At 37.0% G+C, this 21,202-nt stretch overlaps 1 protein-coding gene across 1 annotated transcript in view; it reads left to right on the top strand.

Moving 5' to 3' along the window:
* CCDC7 (coiled-coil domain containing 7) overlaps window positions 1-21,202 on the top strand; it is a 387,945-nt gene that overhangs the window by 280,741 nt on the left and 86,002 nt on the right. The window contains exons 16-17 of the mRNA XM_046011852.1: window positions 4,026-4,208; window positions 6,870-6,980. Of these exons, the coding sequence (XP_045867808.1) occupies window positions 4,026-4,208; window positions 6,870-6,980 (294 nt within the window). The remainder of the gene's footprint in view (window positions 1-4,025; window positions 4,209-6,869; window positions 6,981-21,202) is intronic.

Raw genomic sequence — 21,202 nt, 5'->3', positions numbered from 1 at the left:
GATGATATGATACTATATGTGGAAAACCCAAAAGACTCCACTCCAAAACTGTTAGAACTTGTACAGGAATTCAGTAAAGTTTCAGGATATAAAATCAATGCACAGAAGTCAGTTGCATTTCTGTACACCAACAACAAGACAGAAGAAAGAGAAATTAAGGAGTCTATCCCATTTACAATTGCACCCAAAACTATAAGATACCTAGGAATAAACCTAACCAAAGAGGCTAAGAATCTATATGCAGAAAATTATAAAGTACTCCTTTGGAGTTTTTAAGATTTTCTCTATGCCTTTCATTTTCTACTTTGGATGTAATATAGTTAGATGTAGGTTTTTTGGTATTTATCATTTTTGGTATTCTCTGAACTTTTATGATCTGTGGTTTTTTGCTGTCACGAATTTTGGAAAGCTCTCCACCATTATTACTTCAAATATGTCTTCTGTTCTATTTTTTCTCCTGATATTCCCATTTATGTATGTTATAACTTTTGAAATTATCCTAAAGATCTTAGATATTCTGTTCTTTTTTTCCCCATTTATTTTTCTTTCCTTGTCAATTTGGAAAGTGGTTAATGACATATCTTCACCTTCATTGATTTTTTTCCTTGACTATGTCCAGTCTACTGATGAGCATATCAAAGGCATCCTTAATTTCTGTTGCAATGTTTTTGATTTCTAACATTTCAGTTTTTTCTTAGATATTCCAGATATCTGCTTATGTTACCCATCCATGCTTACATGTTGTCTATTTTTTCCATGAGAGCCCTTAGCATATTAATCATAATTGTTTTAAATACTCAGTATGGTTATTCCTAAATGTTTCTCATACCTGAGTCAGCTTATACTTAATCTCTATCTCTTCAGACTTCTTACTTTTAGCATGCCTTGCATTTTTGTTGTCACTGTCGAAATGTAGATGTGATGTATTGGGTAAAAGGAAGTAAGGTATATAAGACTTTGGTATGAAGCTTCATATTTATCTTGCTAAAAGTAAGGCTTTGTTGTTTGTTGTAGCTGAAGGTGTCAGCTGCTAACATTTCCTATGTTGTTGTGCTTTTTTTTTTGTCTCCACTGATACCTTTGGGTTTCCTTTTAGACTCATTCTTGGAGTCTGAGGCTTGATTTTCTTTTAGGTTTAACTCACTATTATTTTATAGAAGCCCTAATATTGTGATGATCAGGACAGGGGAAAAAATTCTATAAGCATCTGATTAGGGTTTGGCCTTTTAGTAAGTCTGTGCTTCTTGATCCCTTCCTAAGTGTTTCTCATGTCTCTCTCATCCATTTGGGAAGACAGGAAGGTTAGAAGGGGCTGAATTGTGTATCTGATTACCACATTTTGAAAGTTTATTAGGTTCTAGTAAATCATGTTGGTTAAGCTATGGTAAAATAATTTTCTCTGAGGACAAAATTTGTTTAAGAGAACATGTTTAAAAATAGCTACTTTCTGGTCCTCTTATTGGATTTGTGTGGGAATTTTCCTTTGATCTTCACCCTGAGAACTTGGTTGGGTTTCTAGAGGTAAAACTCATGGTAATATGGGGGTACCACTAAGATTCAAGCTAGTACACCTTCAACTTTTAGCAATAAGCCTGCATAAAACTTTTTATGGTTATAATAGTCTATTTTGATCCAATAACAACTTTAATTGCATCAAAAACTCTGCACTTTTATTCCTAGTCCAACTTTACATTATTGAAGTGAGAATTAACTTCTTTTTGTATTATACATCCTTTAGCCAATTTTTATGGTTATAGTTATTAATACTTTTGTCAAAGTTTTAATTTTTATGCTAGAATTAAAATTGATTTATGGCTTATCATTACAGTAGTACATATTTTATTTGCATATATATTTATCTGTGAGGTATATACTTTCATATGCTTTCACACTGATGTTTACCATCCTTTCAGTTCACTTGAAAAACCCTATTTATTACTTCTTCTAAGACAGGTCTAGAGGTGACAAAAAATTCCTCAATTTTTGTTTGTCTGAGAAAGTTCATCTTCCCTCAGTTTTAAAGAACAGTTTTACTAGGTATAATATATTTGATGGGTACTTTTTCTTTTCTTTCAGTACTTTGACTATATCATCTCATTCTGTCCTAGAGTGCAGTATTTCTGGTTAGAAATTCACTGATAGCCTTTTTTGTTTTGTTTTGTTTTGTTTTTTTGTTGTTGTTTTTTAGTTTCAGGTTTGTATTTAAATTCCAATTAGTTAACATACAGTGTAATATTAGTGTGAGGTGTAGAATGTAGTGATTCATCACTTACCTACAACACCCAGTTTTTATCACAAGCAGTGCCCTCCATAATACTCATCACCCATTTAAACCATCTCTCCACCCACCACCCCTCCAGCAATCCTCAGTTGTTCTCTATAGTTAAGAGTATGTTTTATGATTTGCTTCTCTCTTGAAATCCACTGATAGTCTTAAAGGAGTTCCCTTATATGTACTCATGCTATATTCAAAATTCTTTGTCTTTTTTATTTTTGTCTATTTAATTTTAATATGTCTTAATATAGACCTTTTTAGGTTCAATCTGTTTGGAACCTTTGGATAGCTAGAGATTTGGATATCCATTTCCCTTTCCAGATTTGGGAAGTTTTTAGCCATTATTTCTTTAAATGTTCTTTCTGTCCTTTTCTCTTTCTCTTCTTCTATTTGTATAATTGATGTTCTTATGTAAGTACTATAGATTTTCTTCACTCTTTTTCAACTTTTTTCCATTCTGTAGTTTGGATAATTTCAAATTACCTGTTTTTGAGCTCACTGATTTTTTTTCTTCTGCTTAATCGGGTCTGCTGTTGAAGCTTTCTAAGTATTTTTCGGTATAGTCATTGTGTTCTTTAGCTCCAGAAGTTCTGTTTGGTACTTTTATATGATTTCTATCTCTTGCTGACTTCTCATTTTGTTTATGTATTGTTCTCCTGATTTTATTTAGTTGTCTATTTATGTTCTTTTATAGTTCATTGAGCTTCTTTGAGATGATTATTTTGATTTTTTTGTCATGTAGTTTGTAAAGCTCCATTTCCTTTGTTTTGTTTACTGGTACTTTCTTTTTTTTCCTTTGGTGGTATCATGTTTCCTTGATTCTTCATGATTCTTATAACCTTGAATTGATTCCCGTGAATTTGACGTAGTCACCTCTTACCACCTTTACATCCTGGCTTCATTAGGAATGTCCTTCACCACTCACCCTGGCCAGAGATTCTGGATGGCTGGCTGCTAAGTTCTGTGGGAACCTGGTATCTGTGTTCATGGAGGTCAGCCTGTTGCTTGGGTCCACTGATGTAGGCCTATCACCTGGGTCTCCAGGAACAAGGCTGTATCCTAGGTCTGTGAAGGAAGGGACTTGATCCTGGGTCCATGGGGTCTAGCCTGGCTCTGAATTGTATTTGGGCAGGACTGGAACTTGGTACATGTGTGCTAGGCTGGAAACTAGTTCCATGATAGCTAGTATAGAGTCTGGAGTTCACAGGAATGAGCCTGGACAATGAGTCTATGGGTACTAGCCTGGAGTTTTTTTTCCATGGAGGCTGTCCTTGAGCATGGGTTTTGAGGGTAGGCCTGGAGTCCGAGTCTACAAAGGCTGACTTGGCACCAGGGTCTGTAGGTCAGACCTAAATCTGGTGTCTGTGGTGTGAGTTTCAGGACTAGGTACAAAAGGATGGGTCAGTAGCATGCATTTTCAGGAGCCAATTTGGCACCAGGGACACTGGAGCCTGGGTCCATGGGTCTCTCTAGTGCTTCGGTCTGCAGAGGAAGTCCTGGAGCCTGGATCCATTGGGCAATCTGGCATGTGAGTCTGCAAATACTGTCTTGGTGTGGGATAGATCTGGATATAGTCCATAGAGGCTGCTTTGGCACCAGGGTCCACTGCACTTGGCTTTTCACCTAAGTCATAGGGGTGGTCCTGTATCCCGATGCTTAAGCAGGCCCAGAGTCTGGGTCTATGGGTACCAGTTTGTCACCAACTTCCAATAGTGCAGTCTTTGAGACTAGATTAACAGTGCCTGCTTAGAGCCTGTGTCAGTGGAGACCATCTTGGTACCAGGGAACACGTGGGTGAAATTGGAGTCCAGGCCTGCAAAGGCAGACCTAGAGCTTGAATATGCTGAGGTTGGCCTGGTACTGGGATCTTTGGAGGTGGGCCTGGAGCCTGGATCCAAAGGGGACAGCCTGGTTCCAGGTCTCACTTTAACAGGTTTGATGTCAGGGGCTGTAGTGACGTCAAACACTCACTTCATTTTCTATTCCCCCAGCAGAGCTCTTGAATAAAGGGGAACCTCTCTTGACATAGTACTGCATAGGCTTGGGGAGAGGGTGACATGGGTTAAGTGAAACTATCTGGCTTCCACTCTTTAGTGTGTCTTTTCTTATTTCTGTGCTCTATCCAGGTGCTGTAATCTCTCATCTAGATTTCAGAAGGTATTTATTTATGGATGGTTGTCAAATCATTGTTTCTATGAATGGACAGGTTCTGGAACCTCCTATAATGCTATCTAACAGACATTGCTTTCTAATATTTAATTTTTATTCTTAGAATTTACATCTTTTTCTTACATTGCCCATCTTTTCTTGCATGTTCTTTACTTTTTCTATTAGAGTCCTTTGTATATTAATCATAGTTGTTTTACAAGATGGGAGCAGGAGCGAGACAAACCATAAGAGACTCTTAATCTCACAAAACAAACTTGAGGGTTGCCAGGGGGAGTGGGGTAGGGAGAGAATAGTTGGGTTATGGACATTGGGGAAGGTATATGCTATGGTGAGTGCTGTGAAGTGTGTAAACCTTGCTATTCACAGACCTGTACCCCTGGGGCTAATAATACATTATACATTAATAAAAAATTAAAAAAATTATTTTAAAAATCATAGTTGTTTTAAATTCCTAGTCTGATTTCAACATCCCTGCCATCTCTAAGTCTGGTACTGATGCATTTTGTCTCTTTAAACTATTTTTTTAATCTTTTATTGTGCCTTGTAATTTTTGTTGTAAGTCAGACATAATATACTGGGAAGAGGAATCCTAGTGAATAGGTCTTTAATGATATGATAGTAAGGTGTAAGGGAGAGGGAAGAGTTTGATAGTTTTATTAGCACATCTAACTCTATTTGTGAGTCTGTGTCCCTGCATTGTCACCTTCACCAGTGCTTCTCATATGCCCCCCCACTCCTCTGACACTAGATGTCTAGGGTGGCCTGAAGTTGGATATTTCCATCTGCTCAGGTGGAAGGCCAGAGATATTGGAGTTCTGTATTTCCCATTACCCAATTTGGTTAGGCTCTAATAAAACTCCAGCCGGTTTGGCTCTGGTAAAATAGGTTTTCTTGAGGGCTGGCCTTTTAAGGAACAGACTGGTCTGGTATATCTCAAAATGGTTATTTTTCTTCTCCTCTTTTGGGAAAACAGGAGTGGATTTTCTTCAGTATTCTCTGTGAGAACCTGGAAGAGCTCCCTGAAGCAAAACTCACAGAAGTATGGGAGATTCATTATGACTGGGCACCCTCCTCTCCATGATTACTGTGGAAAGGCTTTTCTGCCAGCCTCAAATCATTTTTTTGTGTTGGTTATACTGATATGGCTGTTATGTAGGTACATCCTTGGATGAAATGAGTTTAGGATCCTCCTACTCTGCCATCTTCCCAGAAGTCCAACATAAATCAATCTTGTTTTGAGGATAACTACCCTAAGTATGACTTCATAGCCACAAAAATAAGGGAAAGATCATTAAAAATTAACTAAATAATTATTTAAAATTTCTGTACACAGAATTATGAAAAGCAAAATTAAAAAGAAAGGACAATTTAAAAAAAACATGTGACTGTCAACAGGTTTTATGCTTATATGTAATACATATAAGTCTGTCTATAAAAATATTTAATGTTCATATTTGGATTATTTTTAATAAAAATATATTAAAAGAAGTTAGAAAAAATTTTCCTTCAACAGAAAAAATAGATAGCATATATTTTTTACTTGTTAATCATGTACATTTATACTAATAATGAAATAAATTCCATTAAAATAATTTATAAAATACCAAGTACCTAAAGTATATAATATCGATTGGGTAAAGTGTGAGAAAACGGCTGTCAATGTTACAGGTAAATAGCATAATGACTAAACATTTTTAGGAAAGCTATATGAAAATATGTATAAATTATAATAAAAATATGCTAATAGATATCAGTGACATTGGAAATGTGTAGTCCCTTTGACTCAGATATGTTTTTTCATTTTTTAAAATTTAATGTTTAATGTTTTGTAATGAAAAATCTACATGACAAATCTATTCTGACAAACCTATATGTATATTAACTGAAATTTTTAAAATTTATGTTGTAAATATTACTAATTTTACCAGACCTTCATAATTATTAAATGGTAATTAGTCACTTTTTAAATTTTGTTCACAATTTTAAAAGGACTGTCTATTGGTGCTTCATTATAATCAAGATGTTAGGTGTTGGATGGAGCTAGAAACATATTCTATAATAAAAAGTAAATGTCTAGGAGGAATAGATGTTGAAATTTGTCAAGTGAAACTTCTAGTATTATTATTTTTTCTCTCCTTAATTGATATATATATACATATATGTGTATATATACATATATATCATATACAGATATGATATACATATATAACATAATATATCAATATATCATATATATCAATATATCATATATATCATATATATATGATAGATATATATCAATATATATACATATATATATCAAATATATAGAATATATTCCTAAGCTTCAAATATTATACTCTTCTAGGAAATAGGCCACGATAGGCAGATTTCAAGTGTTTCTGTATTTAATTTACTAAAAGGTTCTTCATTTTCATCTTGGTAGATCAGGATATGGATGAACCTTCAGGTTTTACACTTGAAAATCTAGAACTCGCTTCAGGATACAAGGATCAACATCAAACAAGTGGAGTTTACCAATCTCAAAGATTGAGTGGTAGGTATAATATTTGAAAATGTATTTTAGAAAAGTAGTCATAAAACACTTGATTATTTAAAAATCATCTGAAATGTGATCAGTCTTTTAAGAAATTATTTTTTTTGTATAATCTCTACACACACTATGGGGCTTGAACTCACACCTCTGAAATCAAGAGTTGCGTGTCCTACTGACTCAGCCAGCCAGGTACCCCAAATATGATCAACTTTATTTATGGCTTTATTGTTAAATTTTTCTTTAGGTTGCATATTTTAGAACATTATCTGACAAACAGGATTCTACAGAACTAGTAAATGCTATAATGCTATTTGCACTACTCATTACTTCTCACAGTCCTTAATATTCCTAATTGTTATACTATATGTCTTAAGTTTATTGACCAAGAAAGCCTATCTTTTTCATTGTCTTGGAATAATGTTTCAGGGAAATGAAACACTTGTTTAGGAAACACTTTTCTAGGAATTTTATTTTTTTATTTTTTAAAAGATTTTATTTTAAGGGAGGAGGCAAGATAGTGGAAGCATAGAGGATCTTGTCTAATCTAGTAACTTGATTTTAACTAGATAACTATCAGATCATTCTGAACACCCAAGAATTCAATCTGAGAGGTAAGAAAAGAATATCTGGAACTCTGCAACTAGAAAAGCAAACACTTTTTGCAAGGTAGGAGGTGCAGAGTAGTGAATCTGAGGGGAGGTACTAGAAGATAAGCAGTGAGGAGAGAGAGAGCCTTATAAACCAACTACCAGAAAGTGATATTGCCCTGGAGGGCAGAACTGGAGCCCTTAGAAATCTCAAGTGAGAGATATCCCTGCCTGAAAGTTGCTCAGAGGATGAAATGGGCAGAATTCTAGGTAGGGCAGTGTGGTCTCAGGATCCCTAGAGTCACAGAATAAGCAGGGGTAACTGAGCTGATACAGTTCCCAAGCAGTGGACTGAGGATATTGGTTATGGTCAGTGAATCCACAGAGGGGTTCTTTGCTCAGTTTGCCATAAGCCACTAGCTGGTACCTGATCTGGTGACTGCTGTCCTCTGGGGGAACCTGCAGAGAACCAGAATTCAGGGACCCTCATACATCCCTTGGGAGGGGCAGAACAGGTGCACACATGACCAGACAACAGCTCTCAGGGTGAGGTCCCTATAGAGGAAAGTACCCTGTGATTCTCTGCCTTCCCCCCAGGAGGGGCCAATCAGGTTTTCACAGGATCTGGCAGCCCTCTCAGGGCTAGGGACTTACAAAGTATAGTAATGCAAGACCCTCCAACTCCTCCCAGAGGATCACTCCACACCACAGAGATCTGCAGAGTTTGACACATACAAAAGTGAAGACTGCTTGTCCCTGAGGTTCACTGAAGAGAAGGGACCACAATCTTATAGCTTTGAGGCTGGAGGTCAGGGCATGACCATTTTTATTTTGATCCTCTAAAGAGGTGCAGAAAGCCTTCAGGGATTAAAAAAAAAAAAATCCACACAGGAATAGCTTACACTGAGCCTGGCCCCCTCACAAGGAACTGTGTAATTCTAACCAGGCACACACCTGAGAAACAGAAGGTAGGCCCCGCCCCCAGAAGATCAGCTGAAAGAACAGATGCACAGCAAGATCTCATAAGACTGTAAAACTCCAGGGACACCTGGGTGGCTCAGTGAGTTAAAGCCTCTGCCTTCAGCTCAGGTCATGATCCCAGGGTCCTGGGATTGAACCCACATAGGGCTCTCTGCTCAGAAGGGAGCCTACTTTATCCTCTCTCTCTACCTGCCTCTCTGCCTACTTGTGCTCTCTGTCAAATTAATAAATAAAATCTTTAAAAAAAAAGACTAAAACTCCAGCACTAGTGAAAAATAGTATATAGAATTAAAGGATTTTTTTCCCTCAAAATTCATTTATCTTTCAGTTTAAATTAACGTTTCCACTAGTTTCAGATTTTATCAACTCTGTTTTTAAGTCTTTTTAACTTTCATTTTTTACATTTACATTTTGTAGATATATTTTTCATTTTGGCTTCCTTTCACTCTATTCAATTTAATTTTTGTACATCTATAAGTTTTGTTTTCTTGACAATTTTGGGACTAGTGTCTTCTAACACAGACCAAAATACACCCATGATCAACTGGATCACCCTGTTTTGTCTACCCTGTGAGATTATATTCTCTCCCCCCCACCTTTTTTCTTTTTCTTTTTGGTGTCTGACCTCAAGTTTGTCTACTGTGTATTTTGCTTGGGTTGTGGTTGATATTTTTGCTCACTCATTCATCCATTCTTCTCTGGGTATAAAATGACCAGAAGGAAGAATTCACAACAAAAGAAAGAACCAAAGGTAATATTATATTCCATAGATCTAATTGATATGGATATAAGCAAAACATCAGAAATAGAATTCAGGATAACAATTATAAAATTAGAATGCATAAAGAAGATGTGAGATATATAGATATATAGATGATAGGTAGAATAGAATAGAATAGAATAGAATGCAGCCATCAAAAAATGAAGTCTTGTCATTTGCAACCACATGGATGTAACTACAGGGTATTACATGAAGCAAAATGAGTCAATCAGAGAAGGACAATTATATGATCTCATGGATATGACTATTTTGAAAAACAAGGCAGAGGATCATAGGGGAAGGAGGGAAAATTGAAACAAGACAAAACCAGAGAGGGAGACAAACCATAAGAGACTCTTAATGTCAGGAAACAAACTGAGGGTTGCTGAAAGACAGGGATCAGGTGGCTGAGTGATGAGCATTGGGCAAGTTGTGTGCCCAATAGAATATAGAATTAAAGGATTTTTTTCCCTCAAAATTCATTTATCTTTCAGTTTAAATTAACGTTTCCACTAGTTTCAGAGTGGTGGGGTAAGTGTTGTGAATTATCTAAGACTGATGAATCACAGACCCCTACCTCTGAAACAAATAATGCATTATATGTTAATTAAAAAAAATTACTGGGGCGCCTGGGTGGCTCAGTGAGTTAAAGTCTCTGCTTTCGGCTCAGGTCATGATCCCAGGGTCCTGGGATCGAGCCCCACATAGGGGTCTCTGCTCAGCAGGGAGCCTGCTTTATCCTCTCTCTCTGCCTGCCTCTCTGCCTACTTGTGATCTCTGTCTGTCAAGTAAATAAATAAAATCTTAAAAAAATCATTAGTTGGACTTGAAAAAAGCAAAAAGACACTAAAGAATCTCTTAGTACAGAAATGAAATCTAATCAGGCTGAAATTAAAAATGCTCTGAGATGTAGTCTAAATTGGATGTCCTAACAGTCAGAGTAAATGAGGCAGAAGAGAGAATAAAATGACATAGGAGACAAGTTGATGGAAAAGAAGGAAGATGAAGAAAAGAGAGAAAAACAACTAATAGGCCATGAAGAGGGACTTCAAAAAATCAGTGATGCTACAAAACATATCAACATAAGAATTGTTGGGGGGGCCTCAGGGGAAAAGAGAGAAAGGGCAAGTACAGGCATTTAAGCAAATCATATCTGAGAATCTCCCTAATCTGGGCATATGTGTTCAAGAAGTAGAGAGGACCCCTCCCAAACATCAATAAAAATAGGTCAACACCCTGACATATAATAGTGAAGCTTTCAAATTTCAGAGATAAAGAGAAAGTCCTGAAAACAGCTTGAGACAGGAAGACAGAGAGGTAGAAACATTAGACTTACATCAGACCTATCCACAGAAGGAGGCAGGCCAGAAAGGGCTGGTGTGTTGTATTCAGGGTATTAAATGAGAAAAACATGCAGCCAAGAATACTTTATCCAGCAAGCCTGTTGTTCAGAATCGAAGGAGAAATAACTTCCAGGACAGACAGAAACTGAAAGAATATGTACCCACCAAGACAGCTCTGCAAGATATATTCAAGGGGATCCTGTAAGCAAACAGGGAGCCCAAGAGTAATGTAAACCAGACAGAAACAGAGACAATTTACAGAAACAGAGACTTTACAGGTAATGCAGTGGCACTAAATTCATATCTTTCAATAGTTATTCTGAATGTAAATGGGCTAAATACTCCAATCTAAAGACATAGGGTATCAGATTAGATAAAAAAGCAAAATCCATCCATATGCTGTCTACAGGAGACCCATTTTAGACCTAGAGGCGTCTCCAGATTGAAAGTGAGGGAATAGAGAATCATTTATCATGCTAATGGACCACAAAAGAAAGCTAGAGTAGTCATCCTTATATCAGACATATTAGATTTTAAACCAAAGATAGTGGTAAGGGATGAAGAGGGACACTATATCATAGTTTAAGGGCCCACCTAACAAGAAGATCTAACAATTATAAATATTTATGCTCCTAACTTGAGAACAGCAAATTATCTGAACCAATTAATAACCAAATTAAAGAAACACGTAGATAATAATATAAAAATACTAGGGGACTTCAACACCCCATACACAGCAATGAAGAGATCATCTAAGCAGAAAATCAACAAGGAAACAAGAGCTTTGAATGACGCATTGGATCAGATGGACTTTGTAGATACATACAGAACATTCTATCCTAAAACAACAGAATACTCATTCCTCATGAGTACACATGAATATTCTCCAAAATAGACTACATACTGGGTCACAAATCAGGTCTCAGCCAATACTAAAAGATTGAGATTATTCCCTGAATGTTATCAGACCACAATGCCTTGAAACTGGAACTCAATCACAAGAAGAAAACTGGAAGGAATTCAAACACTTGGAAGTCAAAGAGCATCCTGCTAAAGAATGAATGGGTCAGCCAGGAAATTAAAGAAGAATTTAAATCTTTGAAACCAATGTGAACAAGAACACATTGATTCAACCATTGTGATGCTGCAAAGGCAGTCCTGAGGGGGAAATACATAACCATCTAAGCCTCTCAAAAAATTAGAAAATCCCAAGTGCACAAGCTAACCCTACACAAAGAAACCAGAGGAAAAATAGCAAATAAAACCTAAACCAATCAGGAGAAGAAAAATAATAAAGACTGGAACAGAGATCAATGAAAATAGTAAAGCAGATCAATGAAAGTGGAGGTGATTCTTTGAATTAATAAGATCAATAAACCACTTGCAAAACTTACCCAAAAGAAAAAAGGATCTAAATTAATAAAATCATGAACGAAAGGGGAGAGATCACAACTAACACAAAGGAAATAGAAACAATTATTAGAAATTTTTACCAGCAACCATATACCAACAAATTAAGCAACATGGAAGAAATGGATGCCTTCCTGGAAACTTACAAACTACCAAGACTGAAATAGGAAGAAATAGTCAATCTAAATAGACCAATAGCCAGTAATTAAATCTAAGCAGTAATCAAAAACCTCCCCAAAAATCAAGTCTAGGGTCGGGTGGCTATCCAGGTGAATTCTACCAAACACTTAAAGAAGAAATAATGTCTATAAGAAGAAATAATGTCTATTCTCCTGAAGTAAATATTTTAAAAAATAGAAACCAAAAGATAACTTCCAAATTCTTGCTAGGAGGCCAGGATGACCCTGATTGCAAAACCAGGCAAAGACCCCATCAAAAAGGAGAATAATAGACCAATATCCTTGATAAACATGGATATCAAAATACTCAACAAGACCCTGGCTAATAGGTTCCAACAGTACATTAAAAGTATTATTCACCTGTCTCCAAAGGCCAAGGAAACAAAAGCAAAAATGAACTTTTGGGACTTCATCAAGATCAAAAGCTTCTGCACAGCAAAGGAAACAGTCAACAAAACAAAAAGGCAACCCACGGAATGGGAGAAGATATTTGCAAATGACAGTACAGACAAAAGGTTGATATCCAGGATCTATAAAGAACTTCTCAAACTCAACACACACAAAACAGATAATCATATCAAAAAATGGGCAGAAGATATGAACAGACACTTCTCCAACAAAGACATACAAATGGCTATCAGACACATGAAAAAATGTTCATCATCACTAGCCATCAGGGAGATTCAAGTTAAAACTACATTGAGATACCACCTGACTCCAGTTAGAATGGCCAAAATTAGCAAGACAGGAAACAACGTGTGTTGGAGAGGATGTGGAGAAAGGGGAACCCTCTTAAACTGTTGGTGGGAATGCAAGTTAGTGCAGCCACTTTGGAGAACAGTGTGGAGATTCCTGAAGAAATTAAGAATAGAGTTTCCCTATGACCCTGCAATTGCACTGCTGGGTATTTACCCCAAAGATACAGATGTAGTGAAAAGAAGGGCCATCTGTACCCCAATGTTTATAGCAGCAAATGGCTACGGTCGCCAAACTGTGGAAAGAACGAAGATGCCCTTCAACAGATGAATGGATAAGGAAGATGTGGTCCATATACACGATGGAGTATTATGCCTCCATCAGAAAGGATGAATACCCAACTTTTGTAGCAACATGGACGGGACTGGAAGAAATTATGCTGAGCGAAATAAGTCAAGCAGAGAGAGTCAAGTATCATATGGTCTCACTTATTTGTGGAGCATAACAAATAACATGGAGGACATGGGGAGATGGAGAGGAGAGGGAGTTGAGGGAAACTGGAAGGGGAGATGAACCATGAGAAACTATGGACTCTGAAAAACAACCAGAGGGTTTTGAAGGGGTGGCGGGGGGTGGGGTGGGGTGGGAGGTTGAGGAACCAGGTGGTGGGTAATAGGGAGGGCACATACTGCATGGAGCACTGGGTGTGATGCCAAAACAATGAACACTGTTATGCTGTAAATAAACAAATAAAAAAATAAATAAAGGGCTAGTATCCAAAATCTATAAGGAACTTAGCAAACTCAACACCCAAAGAACAAACAATCCAATCAAGAAATGGGCAGAGGACATGAACAGACATTTCTGCAAAGAAGACATCCAGATGGCCAACAGACACATGAAAAAGTGCTCCACATCACTCGGCATCAGGGAAATACAAATCAAAACCACAATGAGATATCACCTCACACCAGTCAGAATGGCTAAAATTAACAAGTCAGGAAATGACAGATGCTGGAGAGGATGTGGAGAAAGGGGAACCCTCCTCCACTGTTGGTGGGAATGCAAGCTGGTCCAACCACTCTGGAAAACAGCATGGAGGTTCCTCAAAATGTTGAAAATAGAACTACCCTATGACCCAGCAATTGCACTACTGGGTATTTACCCTAAAGATACAAACATAGTGATCCGAAGGGGCACGTGTACCCGAATGTTTATAGCAGCAATGTCTACAATAGCCAGACTATGGAAAGAACCTAGATGTCCATCAACAGATGAATGGATCAAGAAGATGTGGTATATATACACAATGGAATACTATGCAGCCATCAAAAGAAATGAAATCTTGCCATTTGCGACGACGTGGATGGAACTAGAGCGTATCATGCTTAGTGAAATAAGTCAATCGGAGAAAGACAACTATCATATGATCTCCCTGATATGAGGACATGGAGAAGCAACATGGGGGGGTAGGGGGATAGGAGAAGAATAAATGAAACAAGATGGGATTGGGAGGGAGACAAACCATAAATGACTCTTAATCTCACAAAACAAACTGGGGGTTGCTGGAGGGAGGTGGGATTGGGAGAGGGGGAGCGGGCTATGGACATTGGGGAGGGGAGGCGAACCATAAGAGACTATGGACTCTGAAAAACAACCTGAGGGTTTTGAAGGGTCAGGGGTGGGAGGTTGGGGGAACAGGTGGTGGGTAATGGGGAGGGCACGTTTTGCATGGAGCACTGGGTGTTGTGCAAAAAGAATGAATACTGTTACGCTGAAAAAATAAATAAAATGGAAAAAATAAATAAATAAATAAATAAATTAAACAAAACAAAACAAAAACAAAAACAAAAAAGTATTATTCACCAGGATTTTATGCTTGGGATGCAAGGGTGATTCAACATTTGCAAATCAATCAATGTGACAAAACACATTAATTAAAGAAAAGACAAGAAACATATGATCCTCTCAATTGATACAGATAAAGCATTTGACAAAATACAACATTCATTTATGATTAAAACTCTTCAGAGTATAGGGATAGAGGGAACATTCCTCAATATCAATTTATGAAAAGCCCACAACAAGTATCACTCTCAATGGGGAAAAGCTTAGAGTTTTTCCTTTAAGATCAGACACACGACAGGGATGCCCACTCTTGCCACTATTGTTCAACATGGTACTAGAAGTCTTAGCATTAATAATCAGACAACAAAAAGAAATAAAAGGCATCCAAATCAGCAAAGAGGAAGTCATCCTCTCAGTCTTTCACAGATGACATGATCTTTATGTGGAAAACCTAAAAGATTCCACCCCAAATTTAGTAGAGCTCATACAGCAATTCAGCAATGTGACAGGATAAAAAATCAATGCACAGAAATTAGTTGCTTTTCTATACACTAACAATGCAACTGTCGAAAGAGAAATTAAAGAATTGATTCTATTCTCAATAACAACAAATAAACCTAACCAAAGAAGTAAAGGATCTATACTCTAGAAACTATAAAACACTTATAAAAAGAAATTGAGGAAGACACAAAAAGATAGAAAATCATTCCATGCTTGTGGATTGGAAGAATAAACATTGTTAAAATATCTATCCTGCCCAGAGTTATTTACACTTTCAACGCCATCCCTATTAATATACCATTGGAATTTTTCAAAGTGCAGGAACAAAAAATTCTAAAATTTTTATGGAACCAGAAAAGACCCTGAATCATTAAGGGAATGATGAATGAGAAAAACAAAGCTGTAGGCATCATGTTGCTTGACTTCAAGCTATATTACAAAGCTGAGATCACCAAAACAGCATGGTATTGGCACAAAAACAGACACATAGATCAATGGAATAGAATAGAGACTCCAGAAATGAATCCTTAACTCTATAGTCAACTAATCTTTGTCAAATCAGGAATAAATATCCAGTGGAAACAAGATAGGCTCTTTAATAAGTGGTACTGGGAAAATCGGACAGTTACATATAGAAGAATGAAACTGGACTATTCCCTTACACCATACACAAAGATAAACTCAAAATTGATGACAGACCCCAATATGAGACAGGAGTCCATTAAAATCCTAGAGGAGAACCTAGGCAGTAGCCTCTTTGATATCAGCCACAGGAACTTCTTTCAAGACATGTATCCAAAGGCAAATGAAACAAAAGCAAAAATTAACTTCTGGGACTTCATCAAGATAAAAATCTTCTGCATAGCAAAGGAAACAGTCAACAAAACTAAGAGGCAACCTACGGAATGGGAGAAGATATTTGCAAATGACATTACAGATATAGGGCTGATATCCAAGATCTATAAAGAACTTCTCAAACTCAGCACTCAATGAGCAAATAAGCAAGTCAAAAAAATGGGCAGAAGACATGAACAGACACTTCTCCAAGGAAGACATCCAAATGGCTAACAAACACATGAGAAATTTTCAATATCTCTATCCAGCAGGGAAATAACAAATCAAAACCACATGAAATACACCAAACATCAGTTAGAATGGCAAAAATTAACAAAACAGTAAACAACAAATGCTGGCGAGGGTGTGGAAAAAGGGGAACACTCTTACATTGTTGATAGGAATGCAAGCTGGTGCAGCCACTCTGGAAAACAGTATGGAGTTTCCTCAAGATGTTAAAAATAGAGCTACACTATGACCCAGCAGTTACACTACTAGGTATGTACCCCAAAGATATAGATGTAGTAAAAAGAAGGGACACTTGCACCTCAATGTTCATAGCAGCAGTGTCCACAATAGCCACACCTTGGAAGGGGCCAAGATGGTCTTCAACAGATGAATGGATAAAGAAGATGTGTATATATTCCATATATACAATGGAATATTATTCAGCCATTTGAAAGGATTAATACCCACATTTGCACCAACATGCATGGAATTGGAGGGGATTATATTAAGTGAAGTAAGTCAAGCAGAGAAAGACTATCATATGCTTTCACTTATATGTGAAACATAAGCAATAGCAAGGAGGACCATAGGGGAAGAGGGAGAAATCAGAGAGGGAGATTAACCATGACAGACTATGGATCCTAGGAAACAATCTTAAGGTTTCAGAGGGGAGGAGGGTGAGGGAAAGAGGTAACAGAGTGATGGGTATTGAGGAGGTCACATGCTGTGATGAACATTGGTTGTAATACATAACTAGTGAATCATTGAACACCACATCAAAAACTAATGATGTAACATACAGTGGCTAACTGAACATAATAAAAACAAATAAATAAAAATAAGAGAAGTAACAGTGATCCTCAGATGGAAAGGACCTAACTTGTCTGTTTGTTTTTTTAAACTCGCCTTTTAGGGAATTTTCCCAGAAAGATTTATTGGACTCTTACTATAGGCAAGATATCTAATCTATCTGGGACTTGATTCTGTATTCAAAAGTTCATTATTGACACAGCCTAATTCTCAGTAGGTACAAAGCTCCAAATACAAATTTTGTCTGCTCCCACAATCATTTTTGTGAGTGATTATGTACCTATGTTCCATTTCTGGCTGGGTATATTTCTACTTTACATGAAGCTGTATTTTACCACACTTCCCTTGAGATATAGAATAGAATAGAGATATCATTCACTGGTTTTTGACAATTATTGGTTTCTTTATTCTTGCACATTTTAGTGCTGTTTTTAAAATTCTTTCCAAAATATGTTCAGTTGCCATGAAGAATTACATAGAACTTAAGTGGGAATTTAATAAATTTTGTATAGGTGAGAGTACCTGCCCTTGCTTTATTCTGCATTTTTCTCTCTGTGTTATTTCTCACATGCTAATAATGTGCATCTAATTTGGTGAAGCTTTTAGGCAAAGTTAATTTTATCATTACTAAATTTCAGGTTTTCTGCCTCCCACCTAGGGTCTATGTTGTGTTTTATTCTACTTTGAAAGCATCTGCTTTTAAACTATTAAAATTGAAATTGTACATAAATTATTTCACTTAGCCGAAAAAAGTTCATATGCTTAATCCACTGAGCACATGAGAAAACATCCTATGCTTATGGATTAGAAGAACAGATATCATTAAAATATATATACTACACAAAGCAATCTACAAGTTTAATGCAATGGCTATCAAAATACTACCATCATCTTTCACAGAGCTAGAATAAACAATCCTAAAATTTGTATGGAAATACAAAAGACCCCAAATAGCCAGAGCAATCTTGAAAAAGAAAAGCAAAGCTGGAAGCATGACAATTCTGGACCTCAAGTTATATTAAAAAACTCATGGTCAAGACAGTATGGTATTGGCACAAAAACAGACACACAGATCAATGGAACAGAACAGAAAACTCAGAAATGGACCCACATCTATAGGATCAATCAATCTTCTTCAAAGCAGGAAAGAATATCCATGGTGAAAGTCCACTTAGTTTTTATTTCTTTGATTTCCTGGTTGATCCATTCATTCTTTAGTAGCATGTTCCTTAATCTCCATGTATTTGGAATTTTTCCAGATTTTTTTCCCCTGTGATTGACTTCTAGTTTTATATTGTAGTGGTCAGAAAGGTGCATGGTATGATTTCAAAGTTTTTGCATTTGACCAGGCCTGTTTTGTGACCTAATATGTGATCTATTCTGGAGAATGGTCCATGTTCAATAGAAAAGAATGAGTATTCTACTGTTTTAGGATGGAATGTTCTGAATATATGTTAGAGCCATCTGATTCAGTGTTTCATGTAAAGCCATTGTTTCCATGTTGATTTTCTATTTAGATAATCTATTGATATAAGTGTTGTGTTAAAGTCCCTTACTATTATTGTGTTATTATCAATAAGGTCCTTTAAGTTTGTTAGTAAATGTTTTATTTATTTGGGTGTTCCCATATTGGGTGCATAAATATTTATAATTGTTGTATTATCTCCTTTATATTGTACAGTGCCTTTCTTTGTCTTTTATTACAGTCTTTGTTTTAAAGCCTAGTTTTTCCATATAAGTATTGCCACTCTGGCTTTCTTTAGACATCTATTTGATGACAGAAGTTTCTTCATCCCCTCTCATTCAATCTGCAAGTGTTTTTAGGTCTAAAATTGGTCTCTTGTAGGCAAGATACTTGTTTTTGAATCCATTCTGATGCCCTATATATTGTGACTGCAGCATTTAGTCTATTTACATTCAAAGTAATTACTGATACATGTGTATTTATTGCCATTTTATTACTTGTTTTATCATTGTTTCTGGAGATTTTCTCTGCTCTTTTCTTATCCTTGTCACTTCTGGTCTCTCCTTTCCACTCAAAGAGAACCCTTTAATATTTCTTGTGGGATGATTTAGTGGTCATGAACTTCTCTAGTTTTTGTTTGTCTGGGAAACTCTTTATCTCTCCTTCTATTCTGAATGATAGCCTTGCTGGATAGAATATTCTTAGCTGTAGATTTTTCCCATGCAGCAGGTTGAATATATCACAACAGTCTCTTCTGGCTTGCCAAGTTTCTGTTGAGAAATCTTCACCTCACCTTATGAGTCTTCCCTTGTAAGTTAGCATTTCTTTTGTTTTACTGCTTTTAAGATTGTTTTCTTTATCACTGTATTTTGCAAATTTATTTATAACATATGTCGGTGTTGGCCTGCTTTTGTTGATTTTGGTGGGCGTACTCTGTGCCCTCTGGATCTGAATGACTGTTCCCTTCTCCGGATTATGGAAGTTTTCAGCTATTATTTCTTCAAATAAATTTTCTGACCCTTTTTCTCTCTCTTCTTCTGTAACTCCTATAATAATGAATGTTATTATGCTTGTAGTCACTGAGTTCCCTAAGTCTATTCCTGTTTTGCATAGTTATTCTTTCTCTCTTTTCTTCAACTTAATTAATTTCTGATTAATTTCCAATACTTTGTCTTCTAGGTCACTAATTCATTTCTCTGCTTCTTCCAGCCTGCTGTTCATTGTGGGAAGTCTGTTTCTTACCTCATATATTGCACTCTTCATCTCTGATTTTTTTTTTTTACCTCTTTTATTTCTGTGGTAAGGATCTTACTCATGTCTTCTACTCTTTTCTCAAGCTCAGTGAATATCTTTATAACTGCTGCTTTAAATTCTCCATCAGGCATGTTACTTATGTCTGTTTTGCTTATATCTCTGGCCATGGCCTTATCTTGTTCTTTCCTTTTAGATGAATTACTCCATCTTGGCACTTTTTCTAAGTCTTGGCATTCTTCTCTACATTAGAAAAGCTAGGTATGTCTCGTGCTTCTGAAAGTATTAGCCTTAAGAAGAAGAGGTCAGGGCCTGGCACTTCAGGGATCGTCCCTGGTATGTGTTGTGTGTACTCTGGTGTTGTGTTTTGATTGCTCTATCCTTCAGGCCAGTCATCTGGTCACGTGCTGGAATTTAACTAGGTGTGCTTGTTCTGCTTGTGAAATGAGACCTGACATTACCTCTACCAGAACTGAGGCCCTGCAGAAAGCTCTGGTTGGGAGATATGTCTGTGGGCAGGGGTTTGTGCTGGTCCTCCGGGGTAGAGGCCCACCACACTGGGAATGATGCAAGCTCAACTGAGAAGAGTATTCCCACAAGAGTGCATGGGCATGGGGCTTGATGTACACAAGTTAGGCAGCAAGTATTGGTGTTATGCTGCTTCCACAGATGGCCCTGTGTTTATACTGAGGGATATGGAGGGAAACTGCCAGCCAGGTCCTTGGTTCCTGGAGAGATGTCACCATCAGCACTTCTTATGGATGCACTCTGATAACAAATAATCTCCCTCTCATGTTCCCCATGTGTTCTTCAGATCACTATTTCCAAGATATCTGCCTCTAGGTTTTTCCCCTCCCTTATCTCCAGGAACTATGTAGTACCCTCTGAGCTCTATGCCAGCCATGCCCACCTTTAAACTCTGGGCTTTAAGGTCCACTGGTTGCAAGAACTCATGAAATTCAACCTCTCTTATTCCAAGCCAGTAGATTTGGAGAAATGTTCTTCTTGTGCGTTCCCCTCATGCTCATCTCTCTCTTCCTCTTCCCCATGACCCTGGGTCCTTCCCCTCTGAAGTACCCATGATTCACTTCTTCCCTATACCAAATCTCCACACTTTCTAACTTCTCCGATGTGGTCTTTCCCTTCCCTTCAGTTGTGTTTGTTCTGTCAGTTTTCAGGTCAATTTCTGAGGTATTTAGGATGGTGTGTTATTTAGTTGTATTCATAGGAAGAGGTAAGCCCAAGGTCCTCTTAATCTGTTATCGTCTTCCTCTCCCCAAAACCCAGAAGAATTAATATTGTTAAAATATTCATACAACCCAAAGCCAT

The sequence above is a fragment of the Meles meles genome, chromosome 7 (assembly GCF_922984935.1).
Source record: "Meles meles chromosome 7, mMelMel3.1 paternal haplotype, whole genome shotgun sequence".
In the NCBI taxonomy this organism is placed as follows: domain Eukaryota; kingdom Metazoa; phylum Chordata; class Mammalia; order Carnivora; family Mustelidae; genus Meles; species Meles meles.
The sequence above is the reverse complement of the archived record's forward strand: the minus strand, read 5'-3'. Positions and strand labels throughout refer to the sequence as shown.